Source organism: Trichechus manatus, unplaced genomic scaffold (genome assembly GCF_000243295.1).
Source record: "Trichechus manatus latirostris isolate Lorelei unplaced genomic scaffold, TriManLat1.0 scaffold00117, whole genome shotgun sequence".
In the NCBI taxonomy this organism is placed as follows: Eukaryota; Metazoa; Chordata; class Mammalia; order Sirenia; family Trichechidae; genus Trichechus; species Trichechus manatus.
This window is the reverse complement of record NW_004444053.1, coordinates 5,697,276-5,713,592: the sequence shown is the minus strand read 5'-3', so window position 1 is coordinate 5,713,592 and position 16,317 is coordinate 5,697,276. Positions and strand designations below refer to the sequence as shown.

At 40.1% G+C, this 16,317-nt stretch overlaps 1 protein-coding gene across 4 annotated transcripts in view; it reads right to left on the bottom strand.

The window, feature by feature from the left end:
- Window positions 1–13,994, bottom strand: part of FMO4 (flavin containing dimethylaniline monoxygenase 4) — a 34,941-nt gene extending 20,947 nt beyond the window's left edge. The window contains exons 1-5 of one of the 4 annotated variants that reach the window (XM_023738451.1): window positions 13,733–13,994; window positions 12,148–12,287; window positions 9,843–10,009; window positions 8,433–8,621; window positions 7,694–7,856 (exon numbers count right to left, since the gene is read on the bottom strand). In XM_023738451.1, the coding sequence (XP_023594219.1) occupies window positions 7,694–7,856; window positions 8,433–8,621; window positions 9,843–9,974 (484 nt within the window). In that variant the 5' untranslated portion in view covers window positions 9,975–10,009; window positions 12,148–12,287; window positions 13,733–13,994. Of the gene's footprint in view, window positions 1–7,693; window positions 7,857–8,432; window positions 8,622–9,842; window positions 10,010–12,147 lie in introns of all 4 variants that reach the window. The other 3 variants (XM_023738452.1, XM_023738453.1, XM_004384106.2) reach the window with 3 other exon arrangements.
- Window positions 13,995–16,317: the final 2,323 nt, after the last annotated feature.

The window sequence follows — 16,317 nt, the reverse complement described above, 5'->3', positions numbered from 1 at the left end:
ATCAGCCTGAGAGTGCACAACCTATAGCAAAGAGCTGCAGTTGAGAGAGTCCCAGTACAGATAGTCCCCAATTTACAACATATTTGAGTTATGATGAACTGCATTTCTGACTGTTTTTTTTTTTTTTTGGTACATCTTATCATTAGTAATATGTACTACATACAGTGTTAAAATATATCTGTAAGTTTATATGTAATGTTTCCAACTCCCAAAGACAAATAAGGATCAGATTTATAAAGATACTGATAATAAAAGGCAATGATAATGAAAACTAAAAAAAAAAAGGAGATATTTGACTTATGTCAGAACCGGCTTACATCAGAGTCGTAGGAACGGAACCCCATCGTAAGTCGGAGACTACCTGTAATGGAGTGTCTCTCTGAAGAACCTATAAAAGCACCCAACAAGAGAGTCAATCCCCCCACGGCTAGAGAAAACTAGCACGAGATTGGTGTTAATCAATAAAGAATTTTCTGCCCCCTTATCTCTTCTCGACCCCCACCCCCTCCACTCCAATACTGTAGGGTCAGAATCTGCAGCTGGTAGGTGAAGTGTGTGGAGGGAGCAGAAGCTGGCAGAGGAAGAGAGAAGCCAAGCACACCATCTTCTCTCACTGCAGGCTGTCAGCCCAAAGCAGGTGCTGGAAGGGTGACAGGAGACACTTTAATATTACATGTAGTTGCAATTTTTGACTATTGCATGAGACAAGATATTTTAATTATGGAAATAAGACCTTTCTGGTGACTTAGAGTGATCAAAGGACTTTTCATTATCTGAAAGAAAAGCCATGGGAACTGTCTGAGGTTTCATCCAGGGGCAAGGGAGGAAAAGCCCCACAGATTAGACCTGCAGGACATTAAAAAAAAAAAAAATTGGTTAATAATTGTACCTTGAACATTCTGGTGCTATATTAGGTCTGGGGGATGTGAAGATAAAAGTCATCCTCTAGACAGGCAAGTAAACAGATAATAACAATAGCTAGCATTTCTTCAGCCCTTGAGATGCAAGTCCCAGGCATTTTTTTAAGGGCTTTATACGTATTAACTCATTTAAACCCCATAACAACCCCATGTTGTGTTGTTGTTAGGCGCTGTCGAGTTAATTCTGACTCAAAGCGACCCTATAGGATAGAGTAGAACTGCCCCATAGGGTTTCCAAGGAGCAGCTGGTGGATTAGAACCTGCTGACCTTTTGGTTAGCAGCCATAGCTCTTAACCACTGCGCCACCAGAGCTCCAACAATCCGCTAAGGTAGGCAATATTATTAACATATTTTACTAATGATGAGATTGAGGTACAGAGGTTAAGCAATTTGCCCAAGGCCATACAGTAAGTGGCAGAGTCCAGACAGGAACTGAGGCCACCAGACTCCAGAGCTCAACTCTTAAGCATTATACTATATCTCCTCCCAGAACAGGAGGTGTTATGATGGCTCCAGTGGGGCATCTGGACTAGACTAGGCCAGAAAGGCTTCCTGGAGGAGGTGATGTTTTCTTAATGAAAGAAATTTGAAGGATGATTAGGAACTGGAAAAGGGGGCATTAAGAAGTATCCAGGAAATGGGAACAGGATTTGAACTGAATGCATTAGAGAATGGAGCATTCAGCCATGTAAATCCCTGGGTTACTGAGGTTTTGCTGGAAGACTTCTTAAGGACTCAGCCTTGGCTCATAGATTTTTTTATGCTCCATGTTACCTAACACAATATCTTGCAAATGATAGGCTTTCCATAATTGCATGTTTGAGCAGGGGACCCAAGACAAAGGCAGAATGTATAGGTAGGTCAGAGTCAATGATTATGTCAAGGCAGTGCCAATAGAAGAAATCTATTTGCTAAGTCAAAACTATTAATTCAGAAAAAAAGAAAAAGACAATTCATTTAAATAAAAAAAGGGCTTGTTTTACAATTTTTAACTTTCAAATTATTGTAGTGACACCTGTAGACAAAGCTTGGGCTGTCCACGCACTTTTCCTATTGATAAGGTAGAAACAGTCCTGGTACTAGCTATACAAAGAAGAGTTCAGGTTCACAAGTGAAATATTCATTTTCGAGAGAGGACTTAATTTTTTTGTGAAAGATAATTTGGTGATTGGTGGAAAGTAGAAAAGGAATCTTAAAATGAGTGAAACTGAGCCAGATTTCAAAGTGGTTTTGAGAGCATTTTTTAATCATTACCCAAACAGCTGTCGCTCTCTTGCACTCCGTTGTAAACCAAGGTGGACAGAAATTACTAAATCTATTCTCAAACTGGGTTTTGGTCAGAGCTTTGTCTTCTAATCCCTCACCCTTTCCATGAAGGAATCATCTAGCTATTTCATGTTAGTTTCTGGATTGCTGAGGTGCTTGAAATATTTGCTTTATCATAGAGGTATGTGTTTCAGAGTGCATATATACATGGTGGGGTTTGTTTTAGGAAGGAAGAGATTTCAATCTTAGAATAAACAGAGGCCAGGAATCCTTAACAGATTCAAAAGACATTTTCTACAGCAGTTTTAATAACATTTATAGAGTGCTTGGAGTCCCTGGGTGGTGTAAATTGTTAACACATTCGGCTGTTAATCAAAAGGTTGGAGGTTCAAGTCCACCCAGAAGCACCTGGAAAGAAAGTCCTGGCAATCTACTTCCGATCACACTGTCAGTAAATAGGGCAGCTGAGATTGACCCCCAGACATTCTGATGCAAGATTCTGAACTTTAAACATTGATGGCTAAAAGAGCAATTCTCTAATTGCTTTATGCACAGTAAATCGTATTGTTAGTTTAATCCAAGAATGAATTCAAGTTATATCAGAAAGCTACCTTTTACAAAAAATCTTTATGGAGTGAGCCCATTTTATCAGGTGTTTTCATAGGTATTCTCTCACGTAAGGATCTTAATCTTCCTGGGTGCAGGCCGTCTTAATCCCCATTTTACAGGTAAATCCATTGGTGCTTAGACAGGTTAAGTGACTTTTTTTACAGCTAATAAATAGCAGAGGCAGGGTCTGAACTCAGGTTGTATGACTTCAATTCCTGTGTACTTTGCACTACTTTATAGTTTTTTCTTTTCCAGATGGCTTAAATGATTGAGTTTCCTCTGGAAATAGCAATGGATAACTATGTTCAATTTGATACCATTGATTCATTTTTTTTTCCATTTCTTTTTCTCGAAGAGAGAGGGCAGAATTTCTTCATATTAACACTTGTTGCTAATTTTTCCTGAGCACGCCCTCTGTGCCTGGTCCTGTTATGGGCACTCCATGGTCATAGCTGATTTAATCCTGAAGCAGTCATGGGAAGAAGTCACTCAATTTACTTGAATTTATGCAAAAATAGGGACTCAGGATACGTGATTTTCCCATTCACCCATAAATGCTGGAACCACAACTTGAACCCAGGCCTGTCTTAACCACCAGGCCTTTACTTTGGGCTATGGAAGTGACCCTCAGACTTCAGTTTGTATAAGAATCACATTGCTGGGGGAGTTTGTTAAGTATTAGGATTCCAGCGTCCCACTTTCAGAGATTCTTATTCTGTAAGTGCTGCATTAACCTGCTTTTAAAATAAGCGTCTCTGGTCTTGGCAGTGGTTGGGGTGTAGCAGCGGGGTTTCTCACTGTGAGAAACACTAGGATGCAGTGATACTCTATACTGATCATTACACTCATTCTTTTTTTTTCAGATTGTTTTCATAAAAGGCTTGTAGGCATCTGATTTTATTCAACAAACACATTGAATATGATTGTGAGCATGGCGCAGGACCGGGCAGTGCTTCGTTCTGTGCTACATAGGGCCACTATGAGTTGGAACCGACTTGGCAGCACCTAACAACAACAACATTATATGCTGCAGTGAATTTACTTAAAAGCTCAGCTTTCATTTTAGTGTACTTTCCTTTTTATACCTCACATTAGTGTCTTGGGGTGAGGTCAGGGAGGCAAAGGAATTAGGGATCTACTGAGTACTTCCAGGGTCCCATCCTCTCATTTTTGAGAATTGCAATGCCATATAATAAATGCATTACTCCATGCTAGGAAATACAACATTCTGGAGAGCGGAGTGTTCAGATAACTGGACCATTTAGCACAGAAACATGAAAATCTTATATGTTTTTAATTGAAGTTTTTCTGAAGTTTGCCTTAAAAGTGAAACATTGATAATTCAAGATCACACTTATTAGCTTCAATTACTGTACTCTTGCACAGTGAGACCTTCAGGGTCTGCTGAGGATAACAGGGCTTAGTTTGTCTTGTCAGCAAAAATTCCTGGAGTGCTTTGCTATTATGGTTTATTGATCTTTTGCTTATTGTCCTAATGGTCACCCTTTGCCATCAAGTCGATTCTGACTTATAATGACCCTATAGGACAGAGTAGAACTGCCCCATAAGGTTTCCAAGGAGTAGCTGGTAGATTCGAACTGCTGACCTTTTGGTTAGCAGCTGAGCTCTTAACCACTGAGCCACCAGGGCTCCTCTCCTACTGCTATGTGTTGGAAAATGCTTAGCAACTACCTTAGGAGAAGGAGGACTAGTCATTTGAGTTCCATTTACAATGGTCTGAAAATTTATTAATAATTTAACAAATATAATCAGGCAATTGTGTGACTAATGATCACAACTGATGCGTCTTTACAGACTCTTATACAACTTCTGTGTGGAGCAGATTGGGATGAACAGGGACGACCTGCAGCAGAACTGGTCTTTGTACTTCCCATCCCGGGATTCCGTTAGGAGATATGGAGGAGCCACTACAAAGAGGTGGAATGACTGCTGTGACCGGGCTATAATTTACTAAAAGGAATAAATATGTCTCTATCTGGTGGAGTCTCATACCTCTTAGTGAGCAGGTTCTGTTGAACAATTCTTAGAAGATCGTTAAGAGTTAACACTGGGCCATGATTCATAGCAGTAGTAGTTAATAGTTATAGAGCGCGCTGTACTATGCTAAGTATTTTGCATGGATTATCTCATTTAATCCTCATAACCACTTTATGAATGCGAACTCATTTCCACTTTGTTGAGGTTTAGAGAGGGAAAGTAATTTACCCACGATTATGCTACCATAATCAGATTTGTTCGTTCTTCTGACAGTCCATGGTATATTCAATATTCTTTGCCAACACCATAATTCAAAGGCATTACAGATCCAGCTGTCTGACTCCAGAGCTTTGTTCATAACCATTATGCTAAATGTCACCTATTGAAGGCCATTACCCTGAGGGGACTGTAGCAGACCAGGGTCCCTGGACACCTCACATTTTACCCACTCACCAAAGACCCTTGCTCTCAGAACAGAGAGAAAATTGGGATTAATCTGTCCTGCCTGGTGATCTCTGTAACAGACCTTCCAAAGTCTGGAACATAAACTAAAACCTCCTTAGGGAGAGTATGTGAACGCTGTATGTGTGGGTTTCTTCCTTCTCTAAAATCTGGGTTTTAGGGCAAAAGAGGGGAGCACCCCATTTCTATTGCAATTATTATTTTTTTCCAGAGGCACTAAGGTATGTAGAAACGTTTGTTCTCAAACAAAATGATCCAACTACCTTGCTATTCTAGTTCATGTTTATCCAGCCTCCTTCCTTGGCATCACATCTGGCAGTTCATACATTTTATACTGCCATGTAATGCTTGCCTCTCAGCTCTTGGTTGATCTCTTGCAACAGCATTCTCTGGTTGTGTTGTTGTTGTTGTTAGGTTGCTTCTGACTCATAGTGACCCTATGTACAATAGAAGGAAACACTGCCTAGTTCTGCATCATCCTCACAATCATTGTTATGCTTGAGCCCATTGTTGCAGGCATTGTGTCAATCCATCTCGTTGAGGGTCTTCCTCTTTTTTGCTGACCCTCTACTTTACCAAGTATGATGTCCTTCTCCAGGGACTGATCCCTCCTAATAACATGTCCAAAGTATGTGAAATGAAGTCTCGCCACCCTGGCTTCCAATGAGCATTCTGGCTGTACTTCTTCCAAGACTAGATTTGTTCGTTCTTCTGGCAGTCCATGGATTACTCAATATTCTTTGCCAACACCATAATTCAAAGGCTTCAATTCTTCTTTGGTCTTCCTTATTCATTGTCCAGCTTTCACATGCATATAAGGCAACTGAAAAGACCATGGCTTGGGTCAGGCGCACCTTAGTCCTCAAAGAGACATCTTTGCTTTTTAAAACTTTAAAGTGGTCTTTTGCAGAAGATTTACCCAGTGCAATACGTTGTTTGATTTCTTGACTGCTGTTTCCATGGGTGTTGATTGTGGATCCAACTAAACAAAATTTTTGACAACTTCAATATTTTCTCTATTTATCATGATGTTGCTTATTGGCCCAGTTGTGAGGATTTTTGTTTACGTTGAAGTGTAATACATACTGAAGGCTGTGGTCTTTGATCTTCATCAGTAAGTGCTTCAAGTCCTTTTCACTTTCAGCAAGTAAGATCATGTCATCTGCATATCTCAGGTTGTTAATGAGTATTCCTTCAATCCTAATGCTGCTTTCTTCTTGATATAGTCCAGCCTCTCAGATTATTTGCTCAGCATACAGGTTGAATAAGTATGGTTATAGTCTAGGTTTAACTGAAGGTACTTAGGAATAAAAGGTAAGACATCACACATCTGATAGGACAGTAAATTTCAAAATTATCTATATCAATTTTTTGGCACTTACAACACATTTTCCTACAGAAGCATTGTTATAAGAGGTGGTTGTATATTCCTTTAGTACTGTATGATTATGTATTCAGCCCCTAGCCCAGCAGCACACCTGAAGCCCAATCACTATTTACAGTATTTCTTCTTTGCAAAATTATATATTCAGTTCTCACTCGATTCCTAAATACATTTTGGGGGGGGGGTATACAATATTTTGTTAATTTGAGACTGAGTTTGTAAGAATTTTTGCCAAAGTTTTCAGTTTTTTCTTCACATTCTTCCTTCCTTAAAAGTTATTTCAATTTCTTGAAGTTTTGAAACTTCACTTACTGAATTGCTTTTTTGGGCCGCTTATAAGTCATAGGAGAATAGTAGCTTTACCACGTTTTCGTAATCTTTGTTATGACTAACATTATCTCCCTCACCTAAATTTGAATAGCTTTGGGCTTTTCAAATCAGTTTGGACCTCAAAAGACGATGTTTTGCCAATTGTGAGTATATTAAAAAGAATGTGGTGATGGAGTCAAAACACTCCCAAAAGGGAATTTCTAAAACTCCTTTTTGTTGATAATCCTGGTTCAGGAGGTGCATGGGTTATTACCATGGTGACTATTTTGAAGGGTGAGAATATTCCTTTACATGTATAATCTCTCGCTTGTTTCTTAACAAATCTGTCAAATTTCCTTATACTCTCCCTTCCTTTAAGTTCTTAAATAACAGATGACTCCTGATTCAAATGACCTATAATCTGATCACAAAAATCAAAGCATTTTTTTTTTTTTTTTTAATGACAGGTCTGATAGCTTTGAGCCTTATGTGGTCACTGCATTTGAATTGGGTATGACACAGCTTAAATAATAACAGCAGTACCATTTATATTCTTAAGTAAATAATAACATCTGACACCTACATAGTGTTTTATACCTTTCAGAGTAATTTTGTATATATTGTTTCTGAGAGTGAACATAAAGTTGTTTATATCATGAGGAAGTATTTCCAATTACAAATCAATGACTTTTCTTCTAGAAGAACCTAGAAGAGTAGGCATGGTCCCAGGTGGAAATGACTTACCAGGAAATGACTCCAAAGGTAAACGGGGATTCAGGAAATGTCCAGTGCAAACCATGACAGCATCAAAGACAGCTCTGTCCTTTTTGTCCTCTGTCTCTGTGATGACATCCCACTGACCACTTACAGAGAAGTCTGGACATTTTGTTACACTGCACACAGTGGTCTGAAAGCAGAAGACAAGCATGTGCTTCCTACCAATACTTTGGGATCATATGCAATAACTAGTATGATAACCATGCTTGCTATTTTAAGTACACCAAGTCCCGTGAGACGAGGTCTATAAATATTGGTTTATCTTCTCAGGGAAGTTAAATAGCTTGCACAAGTTCCCACAGGTTGTAAGACAGACTAGCACCAAAGACATCTGATTCTTTTGATTTGAAGGAAGACACAGTTTTTATTCCTGGTGAGAAAGAGATGAGTTACGATATCTAACACATTGGAAACATTTAGGAAAATGAGTTTTGACCCATTTTAATTTCTGTAGTTCAGACTTCTAGTTATTTCTTCACAATGGGTTTTATCAACAAAAATTCTTTTTTCCCTATCTCTCAAAAAATTCTACATTTCATCCTTAATGAGAGTGTTGGTATCTAGAGGAGGAATCAGGAAATTCAGTATTTTAATGATTTATTTGAGTAAAACAAGAGCAGTAAGAGAAGTGAAGAATCCCATTTCTATAAGATCGTTGAATAGGGCACCCCAATTCATTAACATTCTACAATCCAAGATGTCTTACCTTAAACTGAATATATTTTAAAAGGTCAAAGTGCTCAGCGAATTCTTGGAGATAGTGCCAAAATTTTTCTTGCTTCATGAAATTGGGATAATCTTCTTGGAAGGGGAAGTCACTGTAACATGACATTTCCTTGCAGACATTTGTCACTAATGACTTGTAGACCCTGGTCATCCCATCTTTAGATGTTTCCTATGGTTAAGGCATAGTTAGCTTGATGAGGTGGGGGAGATAGGATGGAGAGAACAGAGATCCTGGTGGCTCATGCCAGCCCAGCTGAAAGGGGTCCACAAACTTTTAATAGTGCCTGCCTGTGGGTTTTGTTATTATTTTTAATTTGTATCTTACCTTTTGTTTAACTCAATATTATTTTCTAAAATTAATCTGTATTATTTCAGAATAGGGAAGGAAATCAAACCAACCACATGTCAAATAGCAGAAGGTACACAAACAGACCTATTGACAGTTGGTGGCTTGATGAATCTCACAGCTCACCAGAAAAAAGATTTTTTTCCCTAGTACACTACAATCTAAGCTTGTGACCACTCCTACTTATATACATTTGCTTATTCTATTTTTTCCACTATCTATCAAATATCTATGCAAATGCCACCTTCTCCATGAAGCTTTCTTTCATTTTTTTTTAGTTAGAATTAGTCTCCCCCGTCTTGAGTTCCCACTGAATGTTTCTCTTCCCTTCTACTGAAGCATTTAGTATTTGGACCTGCCTGGCAGATCCCCGCTGAAGACCTTGTAACCAATTCTGGCCAGAGGCAGGTGGTATTAAACTACTTCCATCCCCACTTTCTGATGCTCAAGTCACCTTACTGCTGGCATGGCCCTCACGTGTGCCTCCCAGGCAGCATACCCTAGTTCTAGCAAGGATTGGGCAGTGCCTGGTTCTTCTTATTCTGATAATGTGAAAGCCATCACTTACACTTTCCAAGGTCTGGAGTCCTGCCTCACCCTTGCCAGTTCTCATCCTAAATACCTGAACAATGCCTGGTGGCAGAAGTTCCACTTCCTGTTGCTGAGTTCCATCCTCCCTAGAGTGTCATCTGCTCTGTGTTCACCAATGCTGTTCCGCTTATCCAATGCGAAATTCTGTTACTTTGCTGTAGAATGCCCATGGTCCAGAAATCATTATAAAATCCCCTTTTTCTAGTACACTTAACTTTTTCTTCCTCTCTCCCAACCGTCCCTGACCATGCCCTGCCAATTCTCAAGATGCATCACTTAGCAGACTATCTCCTGCACAGTGCTTGGCACCGTGCCATGCACTTGTCTATGCATTGTTGCAGGGAGCTGTTCCCTTCCTTGATCACCAAAGTAGGCTAAAACCACCGTGCCTGAACAAGAATAATGCAAACCTCCAGATTACAGTTGATGGGGGGGGGGGTGTGAACTACGCACGGTAAACTTCCACAGTCCCCCGATGTCATTACTTCTCTCAAAGCAGATGGGCTCCAGGTCCTCATCCAAGCAGCATTTGATAGAGGAGAGGCCACTCACACCAGCTCCAATCACTGCAACTCGCTTGGCCATAATATGCTTTGTTAGAGGAAAGTCAAGCAGAGCTTCTATAGACAATAGGAGTGGGAGGGAGAAATTGTCACAGGACTCAACTTTTATAGTGTTATAAATACCCTTCTTTCACCTTTGAGTGGAGGCAGAATCAGTTAAAATACAGGATTTGAAATCAGTTTTGGTTTAAATCCTGGCTTCATCACTTATTAACTGTCTAACCTTGGGCTAGCTGTTTGTCCTTTTTGTGACTCACTTTTCACATCAGTAAAATGGGTTGATGATGACAATAATAATTCCTATTTAAAAGATTTGTTATAAAGATTAAATGACTGATTATGTTGTAAGGGTCTCTGTTAAATAGTCAGTGCTCAATTAAATTTAGCTATTATTATTACTATTAGCTAGTGTAGCCAGGGCCTTGATTCCCTTAACACTCTAGATCTCCTCAGTATTAAAGGGGCTCCTTGCTGTCACCTGGTCCTTCTGAATCCTAGAAACTGCAGCAAAAAGCATTGGCTTTTATATGAAGCATCTAAAAGACTGAAGAATAGCTGGCCCTGGGCCGTGCCCTACCATGCAACAAGGGTATTACATGAATTGAGGGGGACTTTGACCTTGCACAAAGGCAAGACCAACTGACCATAACACAGAACACAGTACTCAAGGCAAGTCATATGGGACATTCTGGAGTTCAACATGAGGTCAGGTGGAAATGGGAATGTCCATGTTTGTCAGGGGTAGACTGGAGGAAGTATATCTTATGGGGATTTATAGCCAGTTTTTCTTGATTTCATAATTCCATCTTCCAAAAACCTCAACACAGCTTTTGCTTTGATCAGATGGATTAACCAGTCAGTTAATTCCAGCAAATCAGGTTCAGGTCATGCTGAAGCCCTTGACACGCCAGGTAGACTCAGTTGCAAGTGCTGCTTTTCCCTGCAACCCTCTTGGCCAGTCCAGAAAACACACAAAGAGTAGCTGAGATCTGAAACTATTTATACATATAGTATATATAAGTGATTTTATCTTGCCTTTGAAGGCATTGCAATTTTTGAGGAGAGATTTTGCTGGATAACCTTTATATGATTTTTGTGGTGTTATGTCACTTATCACAGTGGTATCTGTCTTGGGTAACCAAGAGAGCAAATATTTATGGAGTCCTTAGTCCCAGTAACTGGGAAAAACATGTAGTATTATCATTTGACACAATTTAAGGCCACGCTACTAATAAGAGGCAGAGTCTGGATTTGAACCCAGGTATCTGGCTCTGAAGCCTGGATGTGTACTTCTCATTGGTCTGAGAGCCTAAGGTGCCTTATGATTCCCGACACTGAGCCTTGCCTGGGCTCAGGGTTTGTTGTAACACTTCTGGAACTGGCTTGGGGGAGTTTGTCCCCATGGTTTTACAACTTGCCTCTTGAACAGATCAGAATGCCTAGGCATGGAAACAAAGTAGATTTGCTGTCTCTACGGGGGTAGAAAGAATACTTCTGAATCTCTGACTCCCTGGACTCACCTGGGTCCGGAGCAGATCCATGGACTTGCGACAAGGATCAGAGGGATTTCTGAGGGCTGCCTGTTTCCAAATCTTATTAACCGTCTTGCCCTTTGTAAGGTTGAGAATTCCTTACCTGGCTTCATTATCTATCACAAAATTCACACCTCTTCCCCTTAGACTCTTAGTTTTTTTGAGTCTGTATTTGGGAGAATGGGGGCTCTGGTGGCACAGTGGTTAAGCGTTTGGCTGCTACCCCAAGGTCGGCAGTTCGAATCCACCAGCCACTCCTTGGAAACCCTGTGGGGCAGTTCTACTCTGTCCTATAGGGTCACTGTAAATTGGAATCTACTTGACGGCAATAGGTATTTGGGAGAACAGGTGGGCTGCATGAGAATGGAATTTGGTGGCAGCAGAACTGGTTTGAAGTCTGCCTCTGCTACTGACTAGCCATGTGACCCGAGCACCCTACTGAAACACTCTTAGATTCGTTATTTGTATAATAAGAAAAATACCAGTGTTGAAGGATTGTTTGAGTTTTAAATAAAGTGACATTACTGACATAAAGTGCCTAGTACAAACTACTCATTCATTGTTTGCTCCCCTCCCTCTCTAGTTGTCTTTCCCCTTTCCCTCTCTTCTCCCTAGAAAGACAGCTCACACAGATAAAAAAGATATTCCAGGCTGGAAACATACCTGTGGCTTCCTTCAGGTTGAGGAGTAGGAGGTCTAGACTACCTCCAGCCAGAAATAAATGACACCCACCAATAAGAACCCTTGAATTTCCAGCTTACTAGGTAGAGGTCTGGAGCTGGTAGATCTCAGCTGTGCTCTATCTTTGCAATAACAACACAAAATAAATGGTTACTAACTGAATTGGAAAAGTGAAAAATGTGCAGAAGTTTATAGACTGGCTGCAAATTAACTCATTAATTTTACAGATGCATTCTGGGTAACTCTAAGTGCAGGTACTGAGCCAAGCACGGGGGCCCTCCAAGTGTGGCTTAAGACCCAGTTACTAAATAATAGTGATAAAGTCTTTAACAACAACAACAAAAAAAGGCCCAGTGAATGTCCTCAAGGAGGTGCCACTATACAGAGATAGCAGACATGCCTCCCCACCATGTGTCGAGTCCTATCGTGCTCTGGGCGCCAATGCTTGCAGACTCTCCTGAGCTGTTTTGCCCTGCCTGGAGACCCAGTGAAAGGCACAGAAGTGGGCTGTGGGCTAAAAAGGGTCCCGGGCAAAAACATCTTGTGTTTTAGAGACTGTACACGCAGCAAAAACAAGTTGGGAATTTGCACCTTTTAAAATTACACCATATTTACAGATTATGAATTTCTGAGTGGGGACAGCCATTTAAAAATAGACTTTAAACCAATAGTTGAGTTAGAGAGAGAACTGGAAATTGGGAGATCTGAGTTCTAGTACTGTTTCTGCTTCCACTTAGCTGTGTGACCTTGGACAAAATCTTTGATTTCTCTGTGCTTTTGTTTTCACGTTTGTGAAATAGAGGTTTGCAGTAGTTTTCTTTGTGTTTCCCTTCAGCTTGAAAAGACTACGTTTTTAATGCCTGAATGCCAAATAATTAGTGCTTAGAAATAGATGTGAATTCAAATGTAGGAATAAATACTGCAGGCTTGAAGGGCATGTTTAAGTTCTTTGTAAACTAGAAAATGCACTACAAAAGCAAAGTCCTTTGTAGCTCGAAGATGGCGTGAGTTTAGTCCGATGGCAGAAAGGAGCTCTAGTGTATTGGATTGGACTTTTGTACATGATAATCTCGCCGCATACCTGACCAACAAGCAAAGGTAGGAATTATTTCTGAGACACGGAGAGACCGGGTGATTTACAAATCCTGTAATTGATTATGATTTCTTTGAGTTTGGATTCTGATCTGTTTACATTTGTTATCGTTATCCACCAGTATTTTCGACTGAGTATTTGGCGTTTTCCAATGCCTGGTACTTCCACTTCATACACAAGATGAACACAGAGGTGTTCCTAGAATCACTGAAAGTCCCATGATTCTGTTATTATTATTGACACCTGCTTTTCAGATGGCCCCCTCACCCCATAACATAACTTTGTTTCCCTAAGCTTTCCTCTGCCTCTGTCTCTTTCTTTAACTCTGTTGCTTTAACGTTAATCTAGAGGTTCCAGAAGAATGTAATCACATTCTTTCTTAAGGAATGCACTCTTCAAGGAGAACATTCACCCTCTGCAAAAGCAGCTTCTGGAAATATTTCCCCATTAAAAAGAAAAACAAAAAACACTTACCTTGTTGGCATAAAGCAGATACTCTGACTTAAGTTATTCTCAAAGCCAGATAGCCAAAGATAGTGTTTGTTTTTAAAAAAACAAAAAACAAAACAAAACAACAAGAACAAAAAAACCTTGAAATCCAAATTCTTTTTTCTAAAAGAAAAATAAATGGAAGCTGACTTTGACCAAAGTGTTCTCAGGCACTGTCCTTTCTGTCATACAGGTGACAGTAGAATGTACGCTCACTAAGGAAAAATAAGTTGTGTACGACATGAACTTGGTAACTTCCGTGATCTCAAGGGAGGGCTAAATGACGAGTTAAAATGTAACTTCGGATTCGTAGGACAAAAAGTACTTCCTGCCTCTTTCCCCACCCTGCTAAACGTCACAATTCTGGCCCAGCCCCAGAAGTGTAGAAAGCAAGCGGTAGCTCCTTCGTTCTCAGTGTAGCCTTTAGAGGGCACCAAGGTACCCAAAATCACAGCCTTGCCAGTGAAACAGGCATTCTACTTACTCTTCTGGAAATGATCGTCTCTTGAACCATAAAAGTAAAAAAATGAGGGGAGGTGGGACAGCGAAAGATGGTAGGTGTTTGTATTGGAAATCCCAGAGGTCTGAAGAGAGTATTTTATTAGAAGGAGTTAGGTGGAAGAATGTGACATGGTGGATGAAGAATGGGATGCTTGTAATTGAGACTGTGGAGTGTTACACTTGTTGGGAATGATAAGGTCAAGATCTACACTGTCTAATATAGTAGCCATTAACCACACGTAGCTATTAAAATCTAAATTAATTAACATTAAATAAAATAAAAAATTTATTTTCTCGTTTGCACTAGCCACATTTCAAGTGCTTAATAGCACACATGGCCAGTGGCTCCCGTATTGAAGAGTGAAGATTAAACATTTTCATAAAGGCAGAAGGCTCTATTGGACAGAACTGGTCTAGAGTAGAAACACAGTGGAGGGTGGCTGAGACCAGGTGGAGGATAGGATGGTTAGAAGAAACCAGGAAAAGGAACTGAGAGGACACAGCATGGAAAGATTGTCTACTTGGATTTTAAAATCACTGAAAATTATGACAGGAGTCTAGGTAAAGAGAGAGGCATTGAGTCAGAGATCCATTCATGAAACGAGGGGAGACGTCCTGGAAGTGTGTAGAAAACTGCAACAGAGGATGGTAGCAGGTGGTATAGTGTCATGGCCTGAACTGATTCTTGGGTTTTAGGGAAGAAGAGGGAGAGATGGTCTCAAAGCTTCAATGACGAGCAAGAACACATACCTCAAACCAGACCCAGTAGTAGAATAAGAGGGGGTCATCCCCACTGCCCTGTCTGCTGGGCACAGAGAAGGACCCATGGTTCTGACCCAGCTGTAGCTTCTGAGACTTTGGGGGTGTGGGAAACTGCGCAGCAGAGGAGCCTGTGTTCCAGACTTGCCAACTTCTCCCAGGACCCAGATTAGCCTTCTTCCAGGTTCTCTTATTCTCCCCCTCTTTCTCTGACTTGCCCCCTTCCTTATTCCCCACCTTATGTATATTTTATTATTACAAAAGGGATAAATATCAGAATAAAGATATGAAGCAAATGATTAAAACTAAAAATAAAAATTCTCCTTCATGCTACAGAGGTAACTACTGTTATAGCATGGTACTTTCAAATACACACACACACACACACACACACACACACACACACACACACACATATATATATATATATATACGGACCAGGCAGTGTTTCATTCTGTTGTACGTAGGGTCACTATGAGTCAGAACTCACTCGACAGCACCTAACATATATATATACATCTCCCTGGTGGTGCAGTGATTAAGAGCTTGGCTACTAACTTAATGGTCAGCAGTTCAAACCCACCAGCCACTCTATGGGAGAAAGATGTGTCAGTCTGCTTCTGTAAACATTATAGCCTTAGAAACCCTATGGGGAAGTTCTACTCTCTTCCATAGGCTTGCTGTGAGCTAGAATTTACTCGATGGCAATGAGCTTGTGTTTTGGTTAATATATATATGTGTGTATATATATATATACATATATATATATATATGTATTTGGCTTTAAATATTTAAAATTTTTTTTCACCAAATGGAATAATACTTTAATAATCATATGGTATGGTGTGGTAATATGATTTTGTAACTTGCTTTTTTTTTTTTTATTAAATAGCCCATGACATTGTGGACATCTTTCCATGTCAATACATATAGATCTTATTCTTTCTAAGAGCTGTATAGAATTTGACAGTATCTTTGATGTTATTGGTAGTCACTCTTCCCAGCATCCATTCTTTCCTTCTCCTTTCTTCCTTTTTAGCAGATCTCCATTTCATTGAGGCATCCACACCTCCTCCATGCAGCAGTAGTCATGAGTTGGGTTGCCTCTGAACAGCTGACCTCATCCCTACCTTAAAGTGTGAGTCTTTTTGGTCTAACGGGAATCCCATCCCCCTTAGCTTAGGAGGAGGCATTTATGTAACTCAGACCATGAGGACATGAGACATCAAGGGCATTCTCTGGAGACTTTGGGATAGTTCATCCTGTATATTAGTTAGTGTAAAAGCTGAGATAAAAGAGACTCTCAAATA